A 26,412-nucleotide genomic window follows, 5' to 3' on the forward strand; every position below is an offset into this window, starting at 1 on the left:
AGGTTCCATCTTGAACTCCCTGGATGTAGGTCTGTTCATGGTCTCTGCAGATTGAACCTTATTCCGGACTCTGAGGAGTGACTTGTTTCCATTTTCTCCCTCTATTGAATTGAGAGTTACATCTGGGGATGCAAGTCTTGGTGGAGTGGGTCCACAGCTGCTGTCTCCAGTTCTTTTGGATGATCTAAGTTGACCAGCCACTGTGAGAGGGGGGCTGGGCCACCTTTACCGGACAAAAACAGCGTTTACTCCCACCATTGCTGTGAGAGGACAATGAGGTCCCATGAGCTCCATCGAAGTCCGGCATCACGCTCCTTCGGACTGTTATAACATCAAAACTGCCCCCCTGGAAATTGGCCATGGGTCATTCCTCCCCTTGATGTCAGATGTATTCGGGGAACGAACTTCGTGCTCTGCGAGATTCCCCCCTCTCGCAGGTTTGGCCCTCCTCATTATCGAGGGCCTATCTTGATGATGGGTTATGGAACCCTGAGAGATGGCATGCAGCAAAGAAGAGACTGAGGGGTTTTTTAAGTGGGATTTTAAAAAAAAAATTAAGGGGTTCAGGGGAGACCAGGGTGGGTTTGGGGGGTAATCCACCAGGGTCAAGACCAGGCCCTGCAAGGGACTGCAGCACTAGGGATACGGAGTCGGATGTTAGGGAGGGGGTTGGAGCTCAACTTAGGGAGGGCGGTTCCATCAGTACTGTGAGTGGGAGGGGCAGATATGGTGGAAGCAGGGGGCCACATCATGTGTGGGGAGTGCACACTCGCTATCTTCGAACAATTGCGCACTCCGGTCCCCAATGCTTTTCTTGTTCTCCAGGTTGTTCAGATCCTCAGGGCCAGAGCCTTCGGCTGATGTTGTGCAACGCCAGGTCCGTGGTAAATAAAGCCCCCCTCATTTACAATCTTATTCAGGAGGGGGGTGCGGACCTGGTGGGTATTATGGAGACCTGGTTGGGTCTGGAAGGGGGGGTGCCCCTTGTTGAAATGTGCCCACCAGGTTTCCGGGCATTCCATCGGCCAAGGGCTCAGGGCAGGGGCGGTGGGGTGGCGGTTATTATTAATGAAAGTCTCTGTCCAAGGGAGGCCACTGTTCCTCAGATAGCCAGATGTGAGTCCCTCCTTGTGAAGTGGGGTCAGGGGGTGCAGGTGGGCCTGCTGATTACGTACCTGGGTCCCTGCTATGCAACAGCGGCCCTACCCGACCTGCCTGACGTGATAGCCAGGGTAGCAGTTGATACCCCCAGGCTTATGGTTATGGGGGATTTCAACTTACCATTGGTCGGTGAAACGTCTATGGCGGCTCGGGAGTTCATGGCTTCCATGACGGCCTTGGACCTGACCCAGTTAGTTCATGGCCCCACACGGGAGGACACACTCTGGATCTGATTTTTGTCTCTGGTCAGTGGCAGAATGATCTAGAAATAGGGGATTTAGTCATCGAGCCCTTGTCATGGTCTGATCATTCACTCCTCCAACTGGACTTTCAAACTGCTAACCCTCGCCGCAGGGAGACGGAACCGGTTAGATGGTTCCATCCCAGGCACCTGATGGACCCGGATCGGTTCCTGATGGAGCTTGGGCCATACCCTGAGGCTCTGGCTTACGGCTCGACTGAAGAATTAGTGGCGGCCTGGGAGAGGGCGGCCGCTGGGGCTTTGGATCGCATCGTGCCTTTGTGGCCTCTGACCCAGCGCGGTTCTCAATTGGCTCCTTGGTTCTCTGAGGAGCTGAGAGAGATGAAGCGCCGGAAAAGACGCCTGGAGAGCAGTTGGAGGGCCAGCCATTCCGAATCTGACCGAACACTGCTAAGGTCCTATATTAAGACCTACCTAGTGGTGATAAAAGCGGCAAAATATAACTATTTTTCCATTCTTATTGCATCATCAGATAATCGCCCGGCCGCCCTGTTTAGGGTGACCTGCTTCCTCCTCCATCTGGGAGTGCGGGAAGACCCCTTGCAGGGTAGGGCTGAGGATTTTGTACAATATCTGTATGACAAAATTGCTCAGATTCGGGAGGGTTTGGACTCTGACTGGGTATGTCCGGATGGGGTGATGGAGGTAAGGCCTGTGAATGTTAGCTGGGAGGAGTTTGACCTTGTGACTCCTGAGGACGTGGACAGGGTCCTGGGTAGGTTGAACGCAGCCACATGTTTATTGGACCCATGTCCGTCCTGGTTGGTGCTGGCTTCCCAGGAGGTTACACGAGGCTGGCTCCAGGGGATTGTCAATGCTTCTTTGAGTGAGGGTTTCTTTCCCACCGCCTTGAAAGAGGCGGTGGTGAGGCCCCTCCTTAAGAAGCCTTCTCTGAACCCGGCTGTTTTATCTAATTATTGTCCAGTTTCCAACCTTCGCTTTGTAGCGAAGGTTGTTGAGAGTGTGGTGGCGCGACAGCTTCCCCAGTACCTGGATGAAGCAGACTATTTAGATCCGTTCCAGTCGGGCTTCAGGTCTGGGTACAGCACGGAAACAGCATTGGTCGCATTGGTTGATGATCTCTGGAGGGCTCAGGACAGGGGTTGCTCCTCTGTCCTGGTCCTATTAGATCTCTCAGCTGCTTTTGATACCATCGACCATGGTATCATGCTGCGTCGGTTGGAGGGGTTAGGGGTGGGGGGCACCATGTTATGGTGGTTCTCCTCTTTCCTTTCTGACCATACACAGTCTGTGTTGACAGGGGGGCAGAGATCGACCCCGAGGTGCCTAGTTTGTAGGGTGCCACAGGGGTCGGTCCTCTTGCCCCTCCTGTTCAACATTTATGTGAAGCCGCTGGGTGAGATCATTCATGGCTTCGGGGTGGATTTCCATCAGTACGCTGATGACACTCAGCTGTACATTTCTACCCCGGGCCACCCCAATGATGCCCTTGAAGTGATGACCCGGTGCCTGGAGGCCATACGGATCTGGATGGGGAGAAACAAGCTCAGGTTCAACCCCTCCAAGACTGAGTGGCTGTGGTTCCCGGCTTCCCGTCATAGTCAGTTGGTTCCATCACTGACTATAGGGGGTGAGATCTTGGCCCCCTCAGAGAGGGCTCGCAACTTGGGTGTCCTCCTGGACTCACGGCTGTCTTTAGAAGACCATTTGACGGTTGTGGCCAGGGGGGCTTTTTATCAGGTTCGCCTGATTCATCAGTTGCGTCCCTTTCTGGACCAGGACGCCTTGCGCACGGTCACTCATGCCCTCATCACTTCCCGTCTCGACTACTGTAATGCTCTCTACATGGGGCTCCCCTTGAAGAGCACCCGGAGGCTCCAACTGGTCCAGAATGCGGCCGCACGGGATTATGGGGGCAACTCGGTGCTCCCATGTAACACCACTCCTGCGCGAGGTGCACTGGCTCCCAGTGGTCTTCCTGGTGCGGTTCAAGATGTTGGTTACCACCTTTAAAGCGCTCCATGGCATAGGACCTGGATATCTACGAGACCGCCTTCTGCCTCCAATAACTTCCCACCGACCAGTACGCTCCCACAGAGAGGGTCTCCTCAGGGTGCCGTCGGTTAGACAGTGTCGACTGATGACCCCCAGGGGGAGAGCCTTCTCTGTGTGGGCACCCGCCCTTTGGAACAAGCTGCCCCCAGAGATTCGTCAGATTTCCGACCTCCGTACCTTTCGCCGCGCCCTTAAAATGCTATTATTCCATCAAGCAGGGCTGGCCTAAATATTTTTTAATGGGTTATTGTATTTTAGATGATCGGCCAAAACTATTTAATAATTTTAAATTGTTTTTAACTTTTATATTGTGGGTTTTATCTTGGCTGTACACCACCCTGAGTCCCCCGGGAGAAGGGCGGTATAAAAATTTAATAAAACTGAAACTGAAACTAAATGGTTGTAAGTCAAGGACCACTTGTATCCTGCTGTTCAACGTAGGAACCTAGATATTTCTTGGCTGTTTGTTCCCTAATTGAACTACTCTCACTCTCAGAGACTTTTCCTAATATTCTCCCTTTTTCTGTCATTTAAGGCCAGTCTTCCTCTGAGATTTGAGAGAACAAGCTTTGATATTTCTCTCCCACCTGTCTTTTAGAAATGCTGAAGTCTCCCCTCAGTTGTCTTTTCTGGAGAGTCTTCAAGCAATCCTTATCCCTGACTATCAAGGCCTTTCAAAACTTTCAAGGTGGCATGATTTAACTGGCTGCTTCTTTAGTCAGTTCGCTCCTGTTGCTTTGCGGACACTCAGCCTCTTGCGAGATTCTTTCAGAAAAGGAAACAAATAAGGAAGGAAGGATAATAAAGCAAAAAGGAAAAAGGAAGTCATGCTTACTTCACTCCTGGTCTTGAGAGAGGTGGCATCTCACCAGTGGAGAGCAAGAAAGTGGCAAATAATATGGAAAGATGGGTCCAGCTGTGCATTCTGAGCTTGGTGGCTGTTGTCCCTGGAAGAGGTGAGTTCAGAAGTGTGACTTGATGGTGCTACTGACGAGAGGTTCTCAGGTCTAATCTCTATCTAGACCCTTAAGTTTCATTCCGTGAGTTCTACGTCTAGTTTGCTTTTTGTTACTATATGTAAAGAGGATTTCCCACGAAGTTATGTTGCTGTAAACATAAAATATCTTAATATTTGATAGGCAGTTTCATGATTTGCTTTTAAAAGCTGTATCCAGAAATTCTTCAGTTCTACATGAGGAAATGTTGGTAATGTGAAGTCAATAGAAATGTCCATTGGTCATCCCATCTGCCTTAATGGCAGTTCAAAGGCCTTAGATTAGGAGGTACAACAAAAGGATTCTGGGCCAATCCTGTACTTGGATTGGAGGGGGGAAGTCTTTGCTGACTGTGACACAGAAGTCAGACAGGTTGGCATGACCAGGATTTTGATAGAAATTACTTATGTTAATGAAAACTTGCTGAGATTTGGAAAGCAATCAAGATTGTTTTTAAAAATGCTCACTCCAAAGTTGAGTTTTACTTTAACTTTACTTTGAAGTTTAAAACTTTTAAGTTTACTTGAAGTTTAAATCTAGCATATTTGTACCTTACGGTGAAATATCAATGCCATTCAGATAAGTCCAATATCACTACAATATCCCACTTTCTGCATCCAACCTAAGTTAAAGGAATCTTCCAGTGAAAAAGTGTGTCTCTTCTTGAGGGTCTTAGAATCAAACCAACATTTGTTCATGAAACAAGCATCTCACTTCAGCAATGGGTTAGGCAGACTCCACATTTCACAGTAAATATTCTGGTCTTGCTTGTATAAAATCCATCTAACTTTAACTGCCCTTGTTGAGTGCAGCTTTGAGTTCTTAAGGGATGCATTTCACTGCCCTGTCTGACTACAAAGGCAGCAGGGAATATGCTTAATGTGTGGATGGCTTTCAATTGGCCGCCCTCTTGATTGTTAGTGATTACATACATTTATGATAGAAGTAGAAGTACTATCATTCTAGTTTAGAGGGTCATTGATTTATAGAGTTTTTTTAACTCTGTTGAAGAAAGTTGAAGTTTCCTTTTTTTTCTATAGCTTTTTTTTTTGTTGCTGTTGCTTGCACTCCCTAATTTTGCTGCTACACCCTTTCCCTTTTTTTTCTAACTGCCTTTCTCTGCTTTTTGTATTTTATATATTTTTTGAAATTTAATGAAGTTTTGATAAAATATATCTGGAGCCCTATTTCAATGGGGGCTGCAAAACCTGACTTTATTTCAACCATAACAGCCCCTGCTTTGGGGCTATGAGGGAAGACAAATGCCAAAAGATATCATGGGTTCCATAACTGAATTAATCAATTTAAATATTTCTGTTCCCATGGTTCTGATAGCTTATTTGCAACACAGAACTCCTATTTAAACCCAATTAAGATGGATAAACTTCAAACGTGACTGGATTCATTCATTTGAAGTGAGAAGCCAGCTGCACTTATTTACTTGTTTTTGTTAGTTTCTCTTCACCAGTTTTTGACACATGTTGAAATCATGTTACATAATCAGGCAATAATAAGAATTTTTGTAGAATTTTGATTATTTATTTATTTATTTATTTATTTATTTATTTATTTATTTGTCATGCATTCTACCAAATCTTTTATGCATGCAACTTTTCTGCAATCACATAAGCTTCTGGGGAGTCCTTGGTGCTCTCTGAACTTGTTTGCTTGCAGATGTTTGATTACCTGGCTAGCCAACATCTCCAGGTAGTGTTACCTAATCGGTACTGTAATGAAACCAAGGATTCCACGCAGTGGTGGGATACAAATAATTTAACAACTGGTTCTCTGTCCTAATGATTTCTCCCAACAACCAGTTCACCAAACTGCTCAGAAAATTAACAACCAGTTCTCCCGAAGTGGTGTGAACTGGCTGAATCCCACCACTGATTCCACGGTTGAATTCTGAGCTACATATATTCTCTTCTATTAATATGAGCTTCACTTGGTTTTCCTGAGCAATAACTGACTAGATAGGAAGCTAAAAGCAAGTCCTCTCACAGAAATGTACACAGAAATGTACAAAAGGCCACTTTCTTCTCATCTGGTTCTGTACTTTTGGAATGTTCAGGTGACGTTTAATTTCCAGACATTTTTGTAATTTTGCAGGATTCAGACTGATTGCCACCCAATATTTGCTCAAATTCAACACCACCTTTGCATTTCTTGTGAGGGTCCATAAAGTCAAAAAACAAAAACAAAGCAAAAACCAGACCATGTGCTCCACAAATTCCATGTGGTTAATTGTTCTCATTAATAGGAAGCTTCTCCTTAATTTTAATCTCTATCTGTTATAATTCCATTTGTTACTTCTTGCCCTGAGGTGTTTTGGAGAATAAATGGACCCCCTCTTTTTGTGGCAGCCTCTCAAATATTGGAAGATGCTATCATGTCACCCCTAGTCCTTCTTTTCATTTAGACTAGACATACACAGTTCCTGCAACCGTTCTTCGTATGTTTTAGCCTCCAGTTCTCTAATCATCATTCTGTCCTTGGCTGGTCTGCAACCATCACTGTCCTTGTTTCTTGTTTGTTATTTTCATAATCATAATCATAAGTTTATTTGTCAAGCATATATAAGATAACAGGTAAAAGTATAAACATAATTTGAATACATGAAAAGAGTAAGTAAAAAGGAATATTAGGACAGGAACGGTAGGCACGCTGTTGCACTTATGCACGTCCCTTACAGACCTCTTAGGAATGGGGTGAAGGTTAGGGTTAAGGTTAGGGTGAGGTCAACAGTAGACAGTTTAAGGTTAAAGTTTTGGGGGTTTGGGGAAGAAACCACAGAGTCAGGTAGTGCATTCCAGACAGAGATGGTTTCAACAGGTTCTGACAAGTTCTGGAGAACCAGTAGCGGAAATTTTGAGTAGTCCAGAGAACCGGTAGTAAAAATTCTGACTGGCCCTGCCCCCATCTATTCTTTGCCTCCCAAGTCCCAGCTGATGGGGAGGAAATGGGGATTTTGCAGTAACCTTCCCCTGGAGTGGGGTGGGAATGGAGATTTTATAGTATCCTTCCCCTGGAGTGGGGTGGGAATGGAGATTTTACAGTATCTTTCCCCTGCCATGCCCAGCAAGCCACACCCACAGAAACGGTAGTAAAAAAATTTGAAACCCACCACTGATTCCAGGCATTGACCACTCTGTTACTGAAGTCATATTTTCTGCAATCAAGTTTGGAGCGGTTTACATTGAGTTTGTATCTATTATTTGTTCGTCTATTGCTGTGGTTGAAGCTGAAGTAGTCATTGACAGGAAGGACATTGTGGCAGATAATTTTATGTACTATGCTTAGGTCAGACTGAAGTCGGCATAGTTCTAAGTTGTCTAAACCCAAAATTTGGAGTCTGGTGGCATAGGGTATTTTATTGCGGTTAGAGGAATGGAGGACTCTTCTCATAAAATATCTCTGGACTCTCTTGATTGTATTTATGTCCGATATGGAGTGCGGGTTCCAGACAGATGAGCTGTATTCAAGAATTGGTCTAGCAAATGTTTTGTATGCTCTAGTTAGTAGTACAACATTACCAGAGAAGAAGCTATGCAAGATTAGATTAACAACTCTTAATGCCTTTTTGGCAATGTTGTTACAGTGCGCTCTGGCACTTGAGTACTCCAAGGTCCTTGACAGTGTGAGGGTCATCTACAAGGTCATGTCCATCTAATTTGTATTTTATGTTTTGATATTTTTTTTTTTGCCAATGTGCAAGACAGAGCATTTGTTGGTTGAGATTTGAAGTTGCCACTTGTTAGACCAATCTGACACATAGTCAAGGTCTTTTTGAAGGATAGTTGCATTGTTGGTGGGGTTGAGTAGTTTAACATCAGCAGCGAAGAGAACACAGTTGCTTTTAATATGATCACAAAGGTGATTTATTTAAAGTATGAAGAGTGCTGGACCTAAAACACTGCCTTGGGGAATACCGCTGTTAACTGGTGCAAGGTTTGATAGAGCACTTTCTATTTTGACCACTTGTCTGTTTGACAGGAAGGCAGCTATCCATTTATCTAGGAGTCCAGAAATGCCATAGTATTTTAGTTTTAGAAATAATTTGTCATATACCACTGAATCAAAAGCTTTACAGAAGTCTACGTAAACTTTGTCTATTGCTTTACCCTGATCGAGATGTGTAGTCCATATGTTTTTGCAACGTAGTAGTTGTAGATTACAGGATATTTTTTTTCTGAAACCAAATTGTTTGTTAGAAAGTATGTTGTTTGTCTCTAGGTGGAGGGTAATAGATTGGTTAATGATTGATTCCATGACTTTGCAGGTGACGCAACATAAAGAGATTGGTCTGTAATTTTCAACTAGGCTAGGCTCTCCCTTTTTGAAGATAGGGATGACCTTGGCTTGTGACCATTGGTAGGGCAAGGTGCTGGTACTGAAAGATTTTTCAAAAATTATGCTTAGAGGTTCTGCGATTTTTTAAGAAGTAGGCACATAGTCCATCAGGTCCAATAGAGAGAGATGGTTTTAGATTGCCTAGTGCCTTTTCAACATTGTCTTCTGTAAAATCAATATGTATAAGTTCATCGTAATCGTTGTAATTGTCTGTAGTACGACTGGGAAATATTGGGTATGTGTTGTTGCTGTTTACAAAGACTGAGCCGAAGAACGTGTTAAAGAGATTGGCTTTAACGGTTTCGTCAATACAGTCTTCATTGTTTGGTCCTTTTAGGGGTGGGATGGATCTCGACTCTTTAAGTTTGTTGTTTACAAAATTATAGAAGGCACGGGTGGATTTTGTGCATAGAAAGTTTTCTTCTTGCTTGATGTGATAATTGGTGCATTCAGTCTTTATTTGTTGGCATAAATTTTTGTAGCAGTTTTTGAAGTTAGCTACATAGTGATGACCCCCAGGGGGAGAGCCTTCTCTGTGTGGGCACCCGCCCTTTGGAACAAGCTGCCCCCAGAGATTCGTCAGATTTCCGACCTCCGTACCTTTCGCCGCGCCTAGTGCCTTTTCAACATTGTCTTCTGTAAAATCAATATGTATAAGTTCATCGTAATCGTTGTAATTGTCTGTAGTACGACTGGGAAATATTGGGTATGTGTTGTTGCTGTTTACAAAGACTGAGCCGAAGAACGTGTTAAAGAGATTGGCTTTAACGGTTTCGTCAATACAGTCTTCATTGTTTGGTCCTTTTAGGGGTGGGATGGATCTCGACTCTTTAAGTTTGTTGTTTACAAAATTATAGAAGGCACGGGTGGATTTTGTGCATAGAAAGTTTTCTTCTTGCTTGATGTGATAATTGGTGCATTCAGTCTTTATTTGTTGGCATAAATTTTTGTAGCAGTTTTTGAAGTTAGCTACATAGTTAGTTTTGTTTTTTCTCCAAAGGTATTTTTTTCTGGATTGTAATTTCCTTATTGTTATTGGTAGCTTATTTTTTCTAGTTTTGTGAGGTATGTAAAGTTTAATGATTTTTTTGACTTTGTGCAAGAAAATGTTATAATGGTCGTCAGCAGTATTACAGCCAGAGAATAGAATTTGCCAATCAAGATATGAGAGTTCATTGTCTATGAGATCATAATTGGCTTTTTTAAAGTTATAACTGGGAATCCCATCATTATGATGATTTTTGAGAGGGTGTAAGTTGAGACAAAAGTCAATCATTCTGTGGTCGCTGTTGGAGAATGGTTCTTTTATTTGTAGTCCATAAATAGAATTTAAACTGTTGCAGAAGATGAGATCAAGGCAGTTGTTGAGTCTAGTGTTGTTAGTTACTAGTTGATCAAGTCCCAGATTAGTTACAGTATTGTACAGGGTTGCATGTATAGGTTCAGTTGTACATTCATTTAGGGTCCAATTAATAAGTGGTAAGTTAAGGTCACCAAGAAAGATTATTGGGCGTGGGCAGGAGGCTGCCCAGGTCAGTAGTGAAGTTAACTTGTTCGCATGTTCAATATCATAATCTGGGGCTCTGTAACAAAGTAAGAATCAAATGTGGTATTTAAGGACAGGTCGCAGACGATGGTCTCAGGAAGAGCAAGTTCACATGTAACTTGAATATTTTTTAGATGTAGGGACTTTTTGTAGAAGATAGTAACACCACCTCCTCTACGGATTTCACGATCTGACCAGTAAACATGATAGTCTCTTACTGTAGTAATGGAGTCAGGGAGGGACGTATTCAGCCAAGTTTCACAGACAGATAAAATGTTGAATATAGCCGTATTTAGTAAGAGGAGGAATTCAGGTATTTTATTTACAAGGCTTCTTGCATTAAGTAGCTTGCATTTAAGGTCGGTAGTAGTTGTTATTGCAGATGGTGAATGGCATTTGGCCCTGGTTCTTCTTTTGGCTTAAGGGGAAATCAGGTAGAAGCAAAATTCCTGTCAGCCTCAGCTTGCCTGCTTCAGCTGCCATAAGAAACGGGGAGGGATTAGGTATGGAGCAAAGGGGGGGAAGAGAGCAGGAGGGGGTTTGTCTTTGTAGGAGGGGACTTCGTGGGAATCGAAACTGTATTTTCAAAAGGGGACGGCTGACCAACTGTCTCGACATTCCTGATGGATGACGCTGCCAGACGTGTTGCCACCTGACCTTTGGAAGACCTTTGGGTTGGCTGAGGATTTATAAACACGAGGGGGGGAAGAAGCTTAGTAGATGCATTTCGCGCGTTTTGCTCACTTCCAGCTTAACTGGGTTGTTAATCATTTCTTATTCAGTAAAAGTACCAAATTCTTCAAAATGCTTGACTTTGGGGTTTTCTTTCCTGGATACTGAAGGAAGCATACCTGACATTAAGCTGGAAGTGAGCAAAACACGCGAAGCATACCTGACAATTCCCCTGATTTCTTTGGTATGGGCACAAATCAGAGAGAGATCAGACAAACGAAAGGCCCTTTTGGTGACTGTGGCTTTTTCTGCAGCCTTCCTGTTCTCTCAGTGGCTTTCCAGAAGCTCTTCTCCACGTGCCAGCAGAATCTCCCTTTCTGTAACCAAGTTCCCAATGCAGGAGCCCCACCCCCACCCCCACCTCTACCCCTATAACTCACTCTAGCCTCACAGCTCTTCTTTCTTTTTCGTTTTGCTCTTCTTGCTTGTTCACAGCTTGATTTAGATCAGGGATAGGTAACCCTTTTCTGTTCAGCGATGCAGGGGTGCTTTTAGTTTTCATCCTCCAGGGTGTCCATGGGGCATGGTCACAAAAGTCAGGATGGCAGCTTGCATGGTGCAACTGAAAACTCCAACTGGCTTCTCTGTGATCAAACAGTCATGTGGGCCTTTTGACTCTTTGCAAAATTATAACAACAGCAACAGTAAGCGAATCCACTCCTGATTGATTCTTGTGAATAAAGCAGGTTCTGCCAAATGTACAGAAAATGGTTCCTGTGGAGGATACAAGTTAGTGGAAAGGCAGCTGATGCCATCTGAGAGGTGCAGGAGCTAAAGAAAAATGTGCGGAGAAGACAATCCTTGACTGACAAATTTCTTCCCCTTTAACCCGGTTCACACCACCTTGAATGAGACAATAATAGTCTCCACCCCCAGCCCTTCTTCTCCTGTGGGCATTGTATTTACCGTCTGGTGTTGGCATCTAAATCTGCTTATATTCCCCCTCCTCCTCCAGCTGCCCTGGATTTGACCGGCAACAACCTGGTTGACGGGATCTGGAAAGCTCCTGCCACTTTGCCCTGCCTGTATGAACCCTCCTCTGACTTCAAGCAGCTCAAGGTGACCTGGAAATTCTCCCAGTCAAGCGAAGCTCCTCGCACCATCTTGCACCACGATGCCTCCGAGGACCACATCTTCTTGACTGCTTTCAGAGACCGAGTCAATGTTGCCAAGAACCCCCCTGGAGATGTGTCTCTCCACATCAAGAAACTTGAAATGACTGATATTGGTTCATTTGTTTGTTTGGTTGAGTTGGAAGCCCAAAACATGAGCATAATCAGCAGAGAAAAGACCGTGCAGCTCAAGGTGGTAAAAGGTAATCAAGCAGTTTGGCTGCAGGGCGTCCTGAGATCCTCACACAAAAACCCACAAGGCCTTTTGCTTCATTTTATAGCGCTCCCTTTTGATTTAGTTCTTTCTTTTCTAGTGTGTTCCTTCTCAAGAACTTCAAAGCTACGATCAGAATTTAGGTGAGAGAAGGCTGCATCCTAACCAGGAAGCTGACTCCTCATCAGTAGCAGAAGCAGCACAGCTCTGCTTTGAATATTCATAATTTTTATTTTCCATGTACAAAGAAAGTGGTACCTGGAGTCAGGAAAGTCCCTCAGCTTCTCTTTGGATTAATAAGGCCCGGGAGCCATATTTCTCTTTTATGGATGAGCTTGTAATTCTTCCTTTGTTTAGCTCTTAATTGCTAGAGGTGCTTTGAGAAACCTTAGCAACTCTTCTGCTTTCTAGTTCCAGTCTCCAAGCCAGTCGTTGAAGCCAGCAGCCAGGATTCTGTCCTGCCCAGAGGGACCCGGATGAGTCTGACCTGCTCAGCCAGCGGATCTCCGCCCATCACCTATCGATGGTACAAGGAGGGGCCTGAGGGGGAAGCCGAGGAACTGCGGAGGGGCCCACTCCTTGCCTTTGAGAGCCTGCAGTTGTCGGATTCCGCCAGATATTTCTGCACAGCAGAAAACAGGCTTAATGTACAAAAGGAGCAGAGCGACTCCTTTCAGCTGACAGTGAAAGGTGAGGAGGCTTCAGAGATGTCACTGCAACAGAGCCATGTCGCATAAAAGATTGCATTCATGGTTAGACGGTCCTTGAAAAACATTTTCCTAGGACTCACATCTTTATTAAGAGGTCCAGGCTCTGAATTCTGTCTATTAATATGGTACAGGTAGTCCTCAACTTACAACCATTCAAAATTACAATGACACTGGAAAAAAGTGTCTGCCACAGAATGGTCATATGATCAAAATTTGGGCGGTTGGCAACCAGCATGGATTTACGATGATCATCATTTGCAACCTTCCCAGCTGGCTTCTGACAAGCAAAGTCAACGGGGAAAACCAAGTTTAACAACCATGGCAAAAATGGTCATAGATTCAGGCATGACATACTGAACAACCACCTTGCTTAGAAATTGTGGTCCCAACTGTGGTTGTAAATCAAGGACTACCTGTAGTGGAAGCACACTTGGGCTAGACTCACTCGTTTGTCCAGGATTTACTTTACCACGAATTATTGGACAAACCATCACTGGCTTGGTTGACATCACATGCTAAGACCTAAAGCATGGTTTAGATGTCATAACAGCTGAGTTCAGCCAGGGGCTAAACCAAACGCAAGCAAAGCACATTGTACCTTTCTATTTTGCGTCTGTGGAGATTCTCAGTCATCCAGGGCCTGGTTGTCCCAAGGGTACTTTTTCAAGAGGCAACTGGACTTTCTGGTTTTTCTTTGAAGATGTTTCACCTCTTCGCTGAGAAGCGAAATGTTTTCAAAGAAAAACCAGAAAGTCCAGTTGCCTTTGAAAAAAGCACCTTTGGGACTTTCTATTTTGTACAAACCACCTGCTGCTTTTCAACCATTCTTTGTTTTCCTACTGGTGCTACAAGTTCAGGCATACATGGAAGCACCAGTTCAGAGTCAGGGTTTGTTTATACCTTGAGGTCTGTAGGTTCCCATCTCAGGAGTTCAAGCAACAGGCATATGTCCCTCTTCCTATTTTTCTTTATAACAGGAAGCAGCAAAGGAGGTTAGTTTAAGAGGCCCCAAATCATCCAGGGAATTTCTCTGGCTCTGAGTGGGCCTGAATCTGGGTCTCTCAGGGCAGGTCTACCATCTTCATCACTCCCACTCTCAGTGGCTGCTCCAACCAATCTTCTCTGGTGACTTTTCCAAAAGTGCCTGAAAGACAATCCTCCGGTATAGGATGCAAGGATGAAATCCAGCAGGTTCTGACAGGTTCTGGAGAACCGGTAGTGGAAATTTTGAGCAGTTCGGAGAACCGGTAGTGGAAATTTTGAGCAGTTCGGAAAATCGGTAGTGGAAATTTTGAGCAGTTCGGAAAATCGGTAGTGAAAATTTTGAATAGTTCAGAGAATCGGCAAATACCCTCTGGCTGGCCCCAAGTGGGGTGGGAATGGAGATTTTGTGGGGAGGGAATGGGGATTATGCAGTATCCTTCCCCTGCCACGTCCACCAAGCCATGCCCACAGAACCGGTAGTAAAAAAAATTGGATTTCACCATTGATAGGATGGCCACCTTTTCTGTGATCTGCAAAGAAGAAAGGAAGGTTGGAGAGGAAGTAGCCTTGTCTGGCTACTAGTCCAACAGAGCATTTACCAGCTATACCAAAACTCATCTCCCATATTAGGAGGATTTTGTATCTTTGAAGATGGGCCATCATTATAGTCTGAAGGGGAAAAAATCAGTAAAATCAGATTATGGGGTTTTGCAGTCAAATCAGGGTGTTTTAATTCTTTCTTCTTCTGGGATCAGGGTTTTGGAAAGGAGGAGGTGAATAAACTCAAGATGATGGCCACACCCACGCAACTGAAGACATAGCTTTTTGTGACAACCCATGGAACAAAGAGACCAATCGTTGGTTGTGTGGTTGCAGCCCCTACCTTGAATGTTTACCCCTCCCCCGCAGGCAGCCATCTTTTGCTATTGGGTCATCTTATTCTTCAAGCAGAATGGTAGGAAAAGCCTTCACCAAACAGTTCATTCCCCGACAGTCTACCCAAGTGCCCCCAGCTCCTGGGAGCCGTGAGGGCGGGACAGTAACTCTGCTGCATTTCCCTTCTAGATGCTTCTGAAGTCTCCACTGCAGGACCAGCTGCTGACTCAGGGGGACACACAACAGGTGGGGCATTGGAGATGTGGACATGGGAGGCAGAGGGCCCTCTGTCCCTGGAAGCCCATGTGGCTCATCTCATGTCACGAATGTAAAGGGCAGGCAGATTTGATCAAGTACTTTGACCCCCAAGGGCACCCCAGTTTCTTCTGTCATTCCTGTCTCTGGCTCTGTAAGGGAGACTCCCATCCATTTGGGAAGGTGCTCAATTAATCTGCATTTCCCATCCTAGCAGAAACAGGGACGCCAGTCTGGAACTTTGTAGCAGGAACTTCCAGGAGGCCTGAAATGACCCATACCAGGACAGGTGAGGGACCACAACCCTTCCCACACCTGGTGTTTCCCCAGCCCCAAGACCACTGGTGGCCAGCTGTACCTGGAAGGTGAGATAGAGCACGGCTTTCCACAGGGAGCGGATTAAAAAAGTCAAGACGCTGGCTACAGTCATGCAATACACACACAAAGGTTTTGGGCTTTGATGACATGGATGTGGATTCCAGCTTGGCTTTGCACTGGGTACAAGGCACAAAGACATCACGAGTGCCACAGTATCATGGCACAATGCTATAATTGGCAATGAGAAATGGACAAGAGGACTCCTTGGCCCTGTGGGAAAGTCAATGGTCCTGTAAATCCATGCCCAGCAGCCGGGGGGGGGACACACATACCCCCTTGCTGTTCCTGGGGACCAGTAAGAGCGAGACCAGTCTCTTCCTCCCAGCCTGCACAGCATGGATTGTGCTAGAAGGAGCAGCGATCCTCCCCTTCAGGAGTGGAAGTAGAAGCCGCCCCTGTGAAGGGTCAGGGGAGTGGAAGGAACGTGATCCATTGAGGTCCTCCAAAAGTGACCTCCAAGGTACCTGCCGTCGGCAATGAATGTGCAGAAGCGCCCATCATTTGCATGCATGGCTGGCTCTGGACTCCACTGGCTTTGCTCAGCTAAGCCTCAACAATCCTGATGGTTCTCTTCAGCCACCTTCTCGCAGAGTGGGCCATGGTGGTGGAGCAGTTACTTCTCCACCAAAAAGGTTCCTTTGCTCCACCCTTGGAGCAGACCATCACCAGCTCTGTGGGGTGGGGTGGGGGCAAGTTGGCACTGCAGGTGGGGCAGTAGGTACAAAAGCTTCCGTTGTGCAGCCTGGATTTCACTGGCTTTAGTTCCTTCCTGCTGACTGTCAGATCCCTAAAAGTGATACTGCCATTCAAGTGAAGGAAGGGGGGACTTGGATGGCCTGTGTCATCAGATATTTTACAACCTATATCCCGGCGCCAAGGAAGCCTGAGATTCCCTTTACCTGCAGGAATTTATATGATAGCCATGTGGGTTGTCTCACTTTAAAGGGAAGTGGTGGGAATGCATGTGTGTTCGGGTTCTCAAAGGAAATAGTAAAGAAAACATCTTCACACTTGTGTATTGGCTGAAATCCGCATTCTGACCTAAAGGGAGGGGTCTCTACCACTTTAATCCTACTGCTTTGCCTAAGGGCATTCAGATTGTGCTTTAACTGGATGGTTTTCACTTCTGCTTAATAAAAGAATCCTTTTGAACAACTACGTTTCAAGAGTTCGTACACTGACTCAGACTCTCTGGCTTGTCTTCCAGGCGGAATGGTGACTTCAGCCACAACTTTTGGGAACTTTTCAGGACAGCAGAAGAAAAGTAAGAGGAAGGGAAAGTTGGGGACCACCTGTGTCCCTGGAGGTGGGAAGAAGGCAGGGGATGAATCAGAGCAGCGTTTTTCAAACTCAGTCACTTTAAGATGTGGGGACTTCAACTCCCAGAATTCCATATATCTTAACCGTGGCTGGGTTGAAAAACTCTGCCTTAGAGCACTATTGATCTACTACTGGTTGTGAGACCTTATGTGCAATTTTGGTGGCAAACTACTACTACAAACATTCCAGTGGTGAAATCTAAAATTTATTACTACTGGTTCTGTGGGCGTAACTTGGTGGTGGTGGGGGTAATGTGACTGGGTGGGCGTGGCCATTTTTTTTCTTTTAAAACCATTTTTTCTACAACCTCTTCGGCAAAGAGGTTGTAAAAAAATGCTTTCAAAAGGCTCTGACGACCCCAGCTGAGTTGCCTGATCAGCAGAGGCTTTTTTTTTTTTTTTTACTTTTAAAAGCATTTTTTTGGCCGAAGAGGTTGTAGAAAAAATGCTTTTAAAAGTAAAAATAAAGCCTCTGATGATTGTGCGGCTCAGCTGGGCGGGGGGGGGCAGGGATTTTTGGTACCGGTTCTCTGAACCACCTGCCTCCATCGCTACCAGATCAGGCAATCCGGTCTGAACTGGGAGCATTTCACCCCTGGTACAAGGCCCTGTTATTATTAGTAATTTCCAAGTCAAATGGCCGATCAAAAGCAATCCAGTAGACATCAGGATGGTCTAAGAATATGAACAATTAAAATAATTGATGCAAACCAATGGGCCATGTTGGTTTGCATCAATTATCTTAAAGGTGAACGGTCAAGGGAAATTTGATGGAAATCTCCATTTCTGCTGTGTCCCTCTAGCTCCAGGTGCTCAGAAGAAGGCTCTGCCCCTGTATGTCATCATCCTGATCGCTGTGCTCTCTGCAGCTTTTATCCTTATGGTCATCTCTGTGGTACTTTGCAGAAGGAGAACTAAGAGTGGTGAGTTGTGGGATGCTCATTTTCCCAGAGTGGGGATCAGGGGACAATAGTGGAACAACTTGGATTTTAGGAACCAGAAGGCGAGAGCAAATTAGGAACCAGATTGCTAATAGTGAATCTTTGGACAGCACAGTTTAGCATTTATAGACTAAATTTAAGATTGCAAATTCTGAATTCTAGAGAGGAAATCTTGAAGGTAGAAATCTGCTGTTTTGTCCAATCCTGAGACTTAATTTTTGTGTAAGATTCCGAATGTGTGTGGTGGTAGGTAGAAACTAGCTTATAATCATGTGAGCAAATACTTCAAGCAGGCCAAGTCAAATTTCAAAACATACTGTAGAACATAGAATAATAGAGTTGGAAGGGACCTTGGAGGTCTTCTAGGCCAAGCCCCTACTCAAGCAGGAGACCCTATACCTGTGATGGCGAACTATGGCACGCATGCCACAGGTGGCACGCGGAGCCATATCTGTGGGCACGTGAGTGTTGCTCTAGCTTAGCTCTAGCACGCATGCGTGCATGCGTGCACTGGCCAGCTGATTTTTGGGCCATCCAGGCCCACCGGAAGTTGGGAAATGGGCCGTTTCCGGCCTCCAGAGGGCCTCTGGAGGTTGGGGAAGGCTGTTTTTGCCCTCCCCAGGCTCCAAGAAAGCCCCTGGAGCCTGGGGAGGGCGAAAAAAACGGGCCTACCGGGCCCACTGGTAACCTTTTTGCCGTCGCGTGCCAAATGCAATTCCCCACTTTTGACATATGACGGCAAAAAGGTTAGCCATCACTGCCCTATACCATTTCAGACAAACGACTCTCCAGTCTCTTTTTGAAAGCCTCCAGTGATGGAGCACCCACCACTTCTGACAGCGAGCCATTCCACTAGTTTATTGTTCTCACTGTTAGGAAGTTTCTCTTTAATTGCAGGTTGCTTCTCTCCTTGATTAGTTTCCATCCATTGTTTCTTGTCTTGCTTTCTGGTGCTTTGGAGAATAGACTGACCCCTCTTCTTTATGGCAGCCCCTCAAATACTGGAAGATTGCTGTCATGTCACCCCTGGTCCATCTGACCACAGTGGGAGAGCAACCAGGGTATAATGTTAATAAAACACAAGCATAGCACCAAAACTCTGCTGGGCCTTGATCAATTCAAAACAGGACAGCATAAGAGTTGCCATAGAAGCCATCCATCCTGATCTCCAATTATCCAGTTCTTTTTATTTGTTTTGTTCTTTCTTTCTTTCTTTCTTTCTTTCTTTCTTTCTTTCTTTCTTTCTTTCTTTCTTTCTTAACAGTTTTGTACTTGTTTTTTACTTTAATGTAACTTTGTTTTCAGGAAATAAAAATTCATTAAAATGTTGTTTCTTTTTCAGATAATATTTATGAAGTAACATAGTAAGTAATCATCTCATCCTGGGGTTACAATGGTGAAATGTGTTGATTGGGTATATTCTGGAGAGCTGGGTGTAAAATGACTGACTTGGCGAAGCTATTCCCACTCTGGGTGCAGAACAGAAATACATAGAAGGAGCCTCTCAAATGCCTGGAAAAATAATACTGCCTCCTGAATTGCAAGTCAACCCCTATCCTAATTAAGCAAGCAGAGTTCATACAACACATTAAGGAACAAAGAGAGAAAAAATTAAAACCAGTCAAGCTTTTGCACAACATGAAAATTGCACATTGTGAGATTTAGTTGACCTGAGTTAAGAATGTTGTGCAACGCAGCCACAATGACAGCCACAATGGTGCTCAAAGAGCTGAGTCTTCTAGCACAATCACATGCATGTTCAGTGTGGGGACGTGGCTCTGCGGTTCAGCAATAACCAAAGAGTCACAGATTTTGTTTTTCTGTGCAAGAGATCATTGGAAAATGCAGCTGTCTTATTGCTATTTTTGCAGAAGACATGGCAAGGAAGGCTGCTTTGGGTACGGACTCAAGGAACCGTGAGTCCAGCAGTGGGTCTCAGATGTATCAGTCACTTTAAGAGGTGGGGCTTTCTCAGCGTGCTGGCTGATGAATTCTGGGAGTTGAAGTCCACACCTCTTAAAGTGACTGGGATGCACTGTGCTAGATGCCGCATCCATACTTGCAGTGAACCACAGCATAACCAGCCCTCCCTCCCCAGACTTACTTATTTATTCTGTTTCACCCCTATCTTCTTGCCTTCATCTAACCTCTGGTGTCCGGGTAAGAGAGCCTTATGCTGTCCTTAGCTGAGCCGTCTGCGAGCGAGATGGGCAGTGAAGAAATAGGAAAGCAAGCAAGGCAGGATTTATTGCCGCTGGGCTTTTCTGTCGCTCCAGGATGGGCACAGAGCTCTTAAAAGAAGTTTCCTGAGCTTTCTTGGGTCGATGTGACTGATGTCACTCTGGCTGCCTTAACACCTTTAACCCAGGTCAGCTAAATGCCCAAAATGGGCAGTTACTACTTTGTCCCAAAGCTGAATTGGTTTGCGTATTTGTACATATGTGTGTTTGTGCGTGTGTGTGTTTGTGCATGCCTTAATATATGGTGTGAGCCCTGCCTGTGTGGCTAGTGAATCATTTACATTGTGCAAACCAGAGATTAAGTTGTTCTTGCTGAATTGTGTTGCATGAATCCAGTGAATGGTTTCATTGCAGGCTGTGCAAGGTTTTAAAAATTGCATTTCACCAGTTTTGTTTTTCTTTTTCAAAAGGCTGGATGATTTCAACCCGTAATTTAGTTTGTCATAAGGTTTGACCACTGCTAATTGCACCACATCTGGGACTATTCCCTAAAATCAGTATCTCCACATTTAGCTTTCACTTCGGATCACAATAGTCGACCTCTTGTTACATGGTAAATGCAGCCAGGTTATCACACACCATTATGGGGGCTGGGAGTGATTTGAGAAATCCGTATCTCCCCGCATACACATTTTTTTAAAAAATTTTTTATTGTGAAATATGATAATACAATTCAAACATTTCCGGTTCCGTGGTGTTAATACATATATACATGTTATTTACTTATTATTATTTACATGGTATTGCTTCCTTGCATTATATTTGGTTTGAAAGATATTACATATACTCATACACAATTCTTTATGATCATATATACATGTTATTTACTTATTGTTTACATATTCTTACATCCTTACTCAGTTGCAGTTGATACTACAAGTAGTAATACTCAATTCTATATAATCATTGTTAATTGATTATTAAATTAAACTTTATGCTCCTCGAGCTTCACTTTTTGTTTCTTTTCTCTATCCATTCATACCACATATCCCACACGCTATAATATTCCGTATTCTCTCTAGCGTTGATTTCTAGTGTTAATTTATTCATTTCGGCGCACTCCAATATTTTCCTGATTACATGTTCTTCGGGTGGTAATTTTTTCTCTTTCCAATACTGAGCGAAAGAAATTCTTGCAGCTATCATTATGTGTGTAATTAAGTACCTCTTCTTTTTTGCGTATTCTATTTTCAGGATTCCCAGGAGAAAGATTTTTGGCTCAAAGTCAATATTTTCTCCTATTATTTCCGTAATCCATTTCCAAATCATCCTCCAGAATTTTTTCGCTTCGGTACAGGTCCACCAACAGTGGTAGTAAGTGCCTTGATGATGGCCGCATTTCCAGCAGTTTGGACTCGTATTAGGATAAATTTTGGCGATCCTAGCTGGTGCTAAATGCCACCTATAGAACATATTATATTGATTTTCCTTATAGGTTACCGCCCTAGTCATTTTGAGGTTGCTGTTCCAAATTGAGTCCCATTCATTTAAATTTATGTTTTGTCTGATGTTTTTGGCCCATGCTATCATTGGGTCCTTGACCACCTCCTCTACCATGTCGTAATCCAACAGGTAATTGTATAATTTCGCTAGTATTTTATTATCAGTGCCCATCAAGATCTTATCGAATCCGTTAGTGCCTGTCTCTATGCCAAATTCCTCCTTGTCCTTTTTATAACGGGATTTTATTTGTGCATATGGCCACCAATCTATAGGAATACCTTGTTCTTTCAGTTCTTCAATTGTTTTAAGGTTCCTTCCCCCGTCTAATATCTCTTTATATTTAACTGTTTTTCCCATCTCGGAACTTTTGTGTATTGTTTTCGTCTTATTTCACCCCATGTCAACATTAGTGTATCTCTTATTTTGTGTCTATGGAAGTACGTTCTAGTTCTTTTTCCAGTATCCCAAAGGTAAGCGTGCCAGTCCTTCTGAAGGTCGTGCCCTTCCAAGGTCAGGAGTCTTTTATTTCCCAAGATTGCCCACTCCTTCAACCATACTAAATTTGCTGCTTTGTAGTAAGTCTCCCATATAGGGAGTCCGAAACCACCCCTATCCTTTTTGTCTTGCAAGTTTCTAATCGTTATCCTTGGTTTCTCCCCCCCCCCCACAAATAAATTTTCTAATGATATTATTAAGTTCCGAGAAAATTTTTTTATCTAATTTGACTGGGACAGTTTGAAATAGGTACAGCAACTTGGGTAGTACACTCATCTTTGTTGCTGCAATCCTGCCTAGGAATGATATCTGAAGTTTCCCCCATTTTTCTAAGTCCTGTTTGATATTCCTGATCAGGGGCACATAATTATCTTCCTTAAGGGCCGAGCACCTTGCCGATATCCATACACCCAGATACTTTACTTTCTTAACTATTTGAAGCCCCATTGATTCTTCCAATGCTTTCTTTTGGTCCTCAGTCATATTTTTGGTCAACAATTTAGTTTTGGATTTGTTTAATTTGAAACCTGCTACCTCTCCATACTTACCCAGCTCTTCCAGTATTTTAACGCCTGTTTCCAATGGCTCCTCCATAATTAGTACTACATCATCAGCGAAAGCCTGGGTCTTATATGTCTCCTTTCTAATTGTCAGTCCCGTAATTTGATTGTTATCTCTAATCCTTTTTAGTAGTACTTCTAAAGCTAATATGAACAGAAGTGGTGACAGAGGGCATCCTTGTCTCACCCCCTTTCTAATTTGGAAGGTTTTTGTCAATTCTCCATTTAATAAAATATTAGCCCTTTGTTTTTCATAAATTGTAGTTATCATGTTTACAAAATTTGATCCGAATCCCATCTTATTGATTTGTTGTTTCATGAACTCCCAATTCAGGTTATCAAACGCCTTCTGGGCATCTAAATAGACCAGTGCTATTTCTTTATCTGGGTGTTCCTTGTAATATTCAAGTACATCTAATACCATCCTTGTGTTGTTTCTTATCTGTCTCCCCGGGAGAAATCCGTTTTGGTCACTATGTATTAAATTGTTCCCACATACACATTTTTTATCTCCCCTCTACAGGCTTCTTATTCTTTTCTCTTTCTCCTCTGGTTGCCTGTGCGTGTGTGTGTGTTTGAGAGGAAGAGCAGAAGGCAAGTAGGATCAGGTTGGTTCATACTGGAGAATGTCACTAAGTTACCCTTTGTGCTTTTTAAAAGCAGAACTGTGGGTCTCAAAATAGATCATGTTCTTTGCAAGGCAGCTGATAATTGAGGCAGGCAGGCTAATTGCAGAGCAAGCAAATGGGAATCTTTCTGAGTCAGCCCTACAAAAATTGTGTTGTGCAAAGGCATCTTTCACCAGGCATCTTGCATTTCCTGGGTAAGCGGAACCCCCTGTTTTGCATGCCTAAGTTCACCCTCGTCTGTCTATTTCAGCAACAACAATGCCCTCACCCTGGAGGGCAACGAAGACATCCCAGCCAGTCCAGGAGTCAACGGTACCTGCCTGTATGAGGAACCGAATTCAAGTTTCGGTAACAACTACACTATGGAGCCAACCAAAGCTGTCGAGTACGTGACAATGGGTGAAAAGATGGACAATGAATATGAAATCCTGGTAACTGAGAAGCGGTTGGGGAACTGATGGGCAGCCTGTAACAGGAAAGAGTAGATCTTGCTACATCTCCAAGAGCTGAGTGTTGAAGGACATTCATCTTGGCCCCTCCACATGAACACACGTCAACTTGCCTCCTCTGAGCAGGTCCTCCTCCTCTTTCTCCTCCTCCCAACCGGTGGGTCTCCTGTCTGGCCTCCCAAATGGGCTTCTTTCAGCCCGGCAACTCCACCCACTCAGTAGTGGCCACTTAGACCTTTCTCCCTGCCCAAGAGCAGCTGAAGCTGTGGCAGGCAGAGCTGGGCAAACGTTCAGTTCGCCCTTCTCTCATTTGGTGACTCTGCTTTCTCCGTTTCTCCTTCTCGTGAATTTGGCAGGTTTGGTTTTTTGAACAGGAGTTCTTTGAACTAAAAAATGTTGACACTAAAATATGCATGTATTTGATTTTTTTGTTTGCAGTTTGTCTGGAATACACTTTCTGTACTCTTCCATCTGATCAAAAGCACATTTGTCCTAATAAAAAACACTTTTCTGTTATAAACATTTTGAACTGATGAATCACACTGCAAAAGGTCGGGAAATGGTAACTTTGGGATTATTGCTTAAATTAGGAAACTAATGTTTCAAAAAGGGAGAATAAATGAAGTTTATTTTAAACAAGTTTTTTCACCTTCTCTAATTGGCAGATAAATATTGTAGCTTTTTCTGTCCCGTATTCAAATATTTTCCTAGGCTTGTTTTTATTCATTGCCCTACATATTTTAAAGCAAAATAATGTAATATTGACTAAGAGGAAGGAATTGTTTGGCAAAATTCGGTAGATGTGTGGACTTCAACTCCCAGAATTCTTCAGCCAGAATATTGTTTGTAAATCGCCATGATCATAAATAAATAAAGTTAAGAAGCACGGCTCTACAGAAAGTCAAAGCAGGGCTACATGTAGGCCCCTTTCGGATTAATATGAAGTTGGATTCCATAGTGTTGGTATTGACTGAAGCCAAGTCTCTTAGGATTTGGGATTTGATCAGGTGAAAGCAGGTAGCAACCACTGAGCGCTTGAGAAGCACAGTGAACAGGGATGCCCAGGGGGGGTGTTGTAGATGGGTGTGTTATAGGAGTGGCTTCAGCTGCACAATCAAAGCCTGCCCCTTTATTAGAGGTGTTGTGATCAAAGCCTCACTCTGCTGGATATCCATAAAAAGGGGGGCAGGGTTTTGACTGTGCAGCTGAAGCCCCTCTGTTGATTTTTTAAAGCTGCCACTCCCCATGGATGTCCCAGCCTTCCAATTAGTCAGGCCTAGACTGTTGGGTGTCAGTGGCTTGGCAATCACGGGAAGGAGCTTGTGTGGTTGTGCTGAAGTCCTTCAGGAAGAGCTTTCTCCTTTGCCAGGTTCACTGCCCTCCTGCCCATTCTTTTGGAGGAGGAGGAGGAGGTCTCTACAATTAATGGGTCTCTAGTCAGCTGTGCTCTTGTTCTGTCCCCCTTTGCACAGACCTCCATGATAACCAAGAAGGTTGCAAGATGTTTGGAAAAGCTCTGTGTTGAACAAGAGGGAAGAGCTTTGTTCCTAAAGGACAGAGGTTTCCCTGGTGTGAATCCTAAGTGTGAAATGTTAGTGGATGGTTCTCTCCCAAGGGAGCGGGGCTGAAGGCTCCTTTGGACTTGCTTTTCAGGGATGGTGGGCGAGGCTAAAGCAAAAGCTTCATGTGATCCCATTCCATCTACTTTCAATAATCATATTGTTAGAATTTAAATAGAAAAAGAAGAACATAGAAAAGAACATTGGAAGTTAAAAGCCTTTCATTTGCCCTCCCCTCCCTTTAGCAACCTCCGTCCACTGAAGAAACATACAATCCTAACACTTAGACCAGCTCCTCAGTGGCTCCATCAAACTTCTTCTGGATAAGGGAAGACCCCAGACCCCCTCATGATTTTCCTTCCTGGACTTAACACATCCTCTTTGGGACAATCACAACCTAGGGCAGGAACCTCAATCTGCATATCTAAACATCCAAGCCCACTTGTCCTAATAATAGTAGTACAGCTCTAATGTTGCAGGCTACCCTCAACATTGTACATGGTTGAATGGATAAACCCTACCTCTAGCAGCTGCCCGTTCATGTTTATTCTGTGTTGTTTTTGTTAGTTGTGAAGTCGTGTCCGACCCATTATGACCCCATGGACAACGTTCCTCCAGGCCTTCCTGTCCTCTACCATCCTCTGGAGTCCATTTAAGCTCACGCCTACTGCTTCAGTGACTCCATCCAGCCACCTCGTTTATTCTGTATTATATGTTTATTCGTGAACCAGCTCAGAAAATCAGACCACATAAATCCTTCTATCTAATAGTTTAGTTTAGTTTAGTTTAGTTTAGTTTAGTTTAGTTTAGTTTAGTTTAGTTTAGTTTAGTTTATTGATTAGCCGATAGAATTCCAAGTACAAATTGTTAATAAAATCCTATAGAAAAAATTTAAAATGAAATTGGAGTTAATTTGATACATAGATAAATAAAATAAGATAACATTATATTTCAATATCATCCTTAAAATCTACCCCAATCAGTCCCACATATGCCGATCTTAGCTGAACCATTTTACTCAAGTACTGTGCTGTATTAAATGTTGTTTTCAAATTCTGGCCACACTTAAGGTATATTGTTTTAATATGGGGTTCCCAATGGGTCATTCGTTTAATATATGAACCAAGGGACCTGTCTCTCACCCTCTTATACAAAGAACAATCAAATAGCATGTGAGCTAGGTCTT

General features: G+C 43.9%; 2 protein-coding genes and 1 pseudogene across 8 annotated transcripts; 2 read left to right on the plus strand and 1 right to left on the minus strand.

Moving 5' to 3' along the window:
- The first annotated feature begins 860 nt into the window (after nt 1-860).
- LOC148112188 (uncharacterized) lies at nt 861-4,037 on the plus strand (annotated as a pseudogene).
- On the plus strand, nt 3,975-24,306 carry VSIG4 (V-set and immunoglobulin domain containing 4). 7 transcript variants are annotated; one of them, XM_034435178.3, is made up of 9 exons: nt 4,263-4,395; nt 12,018-12,377; nt 12,800-13,078; nt 15,148-15,204; nt 15,431-15,578; nt 16,799-16,855; nt 17,714-17,833; nt 19,194-19,215; nt 23,469-24,306. In XM_034435178.3, exons 1-7 carry the CDS (start codon nt 4,338-4,340, stop codon nt 17,826-17,828), a joined length of 1,074 nt encoding a protein of 357 aa, XP_034291069.1. In that variant the 5' UTR covers nt 4,263-4,337; the 3' UTR covers nt 17,829-17,833; nt 19,194-19,215; nt 23,469-24,306. The 7 variants fall into 7 exon arrangements, with proteins under 7 accessions (XP_034291066.1, XP_034291069.1, XP_034291067.1 ...); XM_034435173.3 differs by having other exon boundaries at nt 4,264-4,395; nt 15,428-15,502; XM_034435174.3 differs by having other exon boundaries at nt 4,264-4,395; nt 15,431-15,502.
- LOC148112189 (uncharacterized) lies at nt 6,963-12,020 on the minus strand. Its single transcript, XM_087877588.1, has one exon. The coding sequence runs from the start codon at nt 10,058-10,060 to the stop codon at nt 8,837-8,839; it is 1,224 nt and encodes a 407-aa protein (XP_087733714.1). The 5' UTR covers nt 10,061-12,020; the 3' UTR covers nt 6,963-8,836.
- Nucleotides 24,307-26,412: the final 2,106 nt, after the last annotated feature.

Source organism: Pantherophis guttatus, chromosome 12 (assembly GCF_059756535.1).
Source record: "Pantherophis guttatus breed Tessera chromosome 12, ASM5975653v1, whole genome shotgun sequence".
Taxonomy (NCBI): domain Eukaryota; kingdom Metazoa; phylum Chordata; class Lepidosauria; order Squamata; family Colubridae; genus Pantherophis; species Pantherophis guttatus.

Bases quoted from the DNA above. Each gene is read 5' to 3' on its own strand.
- VSIG4 (XM_034435173.3), top strand. From the start codon at position 4,338: ATGGAAAGATGGGTCCAGCTGTGCATTCTGAGCTTGGTGGCTGTTGTC. The intron at 16,856-17,713 runs GTAAGAGGAAGG...GTGTCCCTCTAG, and splicing joins TTCAGGACAGCAGAAGAAAA to CTCCAGGTGCTCAGAAGAAG. The intron at 17,834-19,193 runs GTGAGTTGTGGG...TTTCTTTTTCAG, and splicing joins CAGAAGGAGAACTAAGAGTG to ATAATATTTATGAAGTAACA.
- LOC148112189 (XM_087877588.1), bottom strand. From the start codon at position 10,060: ATGATTGACTTTTGTCTCAACTTACACCCTCTCAAAAATCATCATAAT.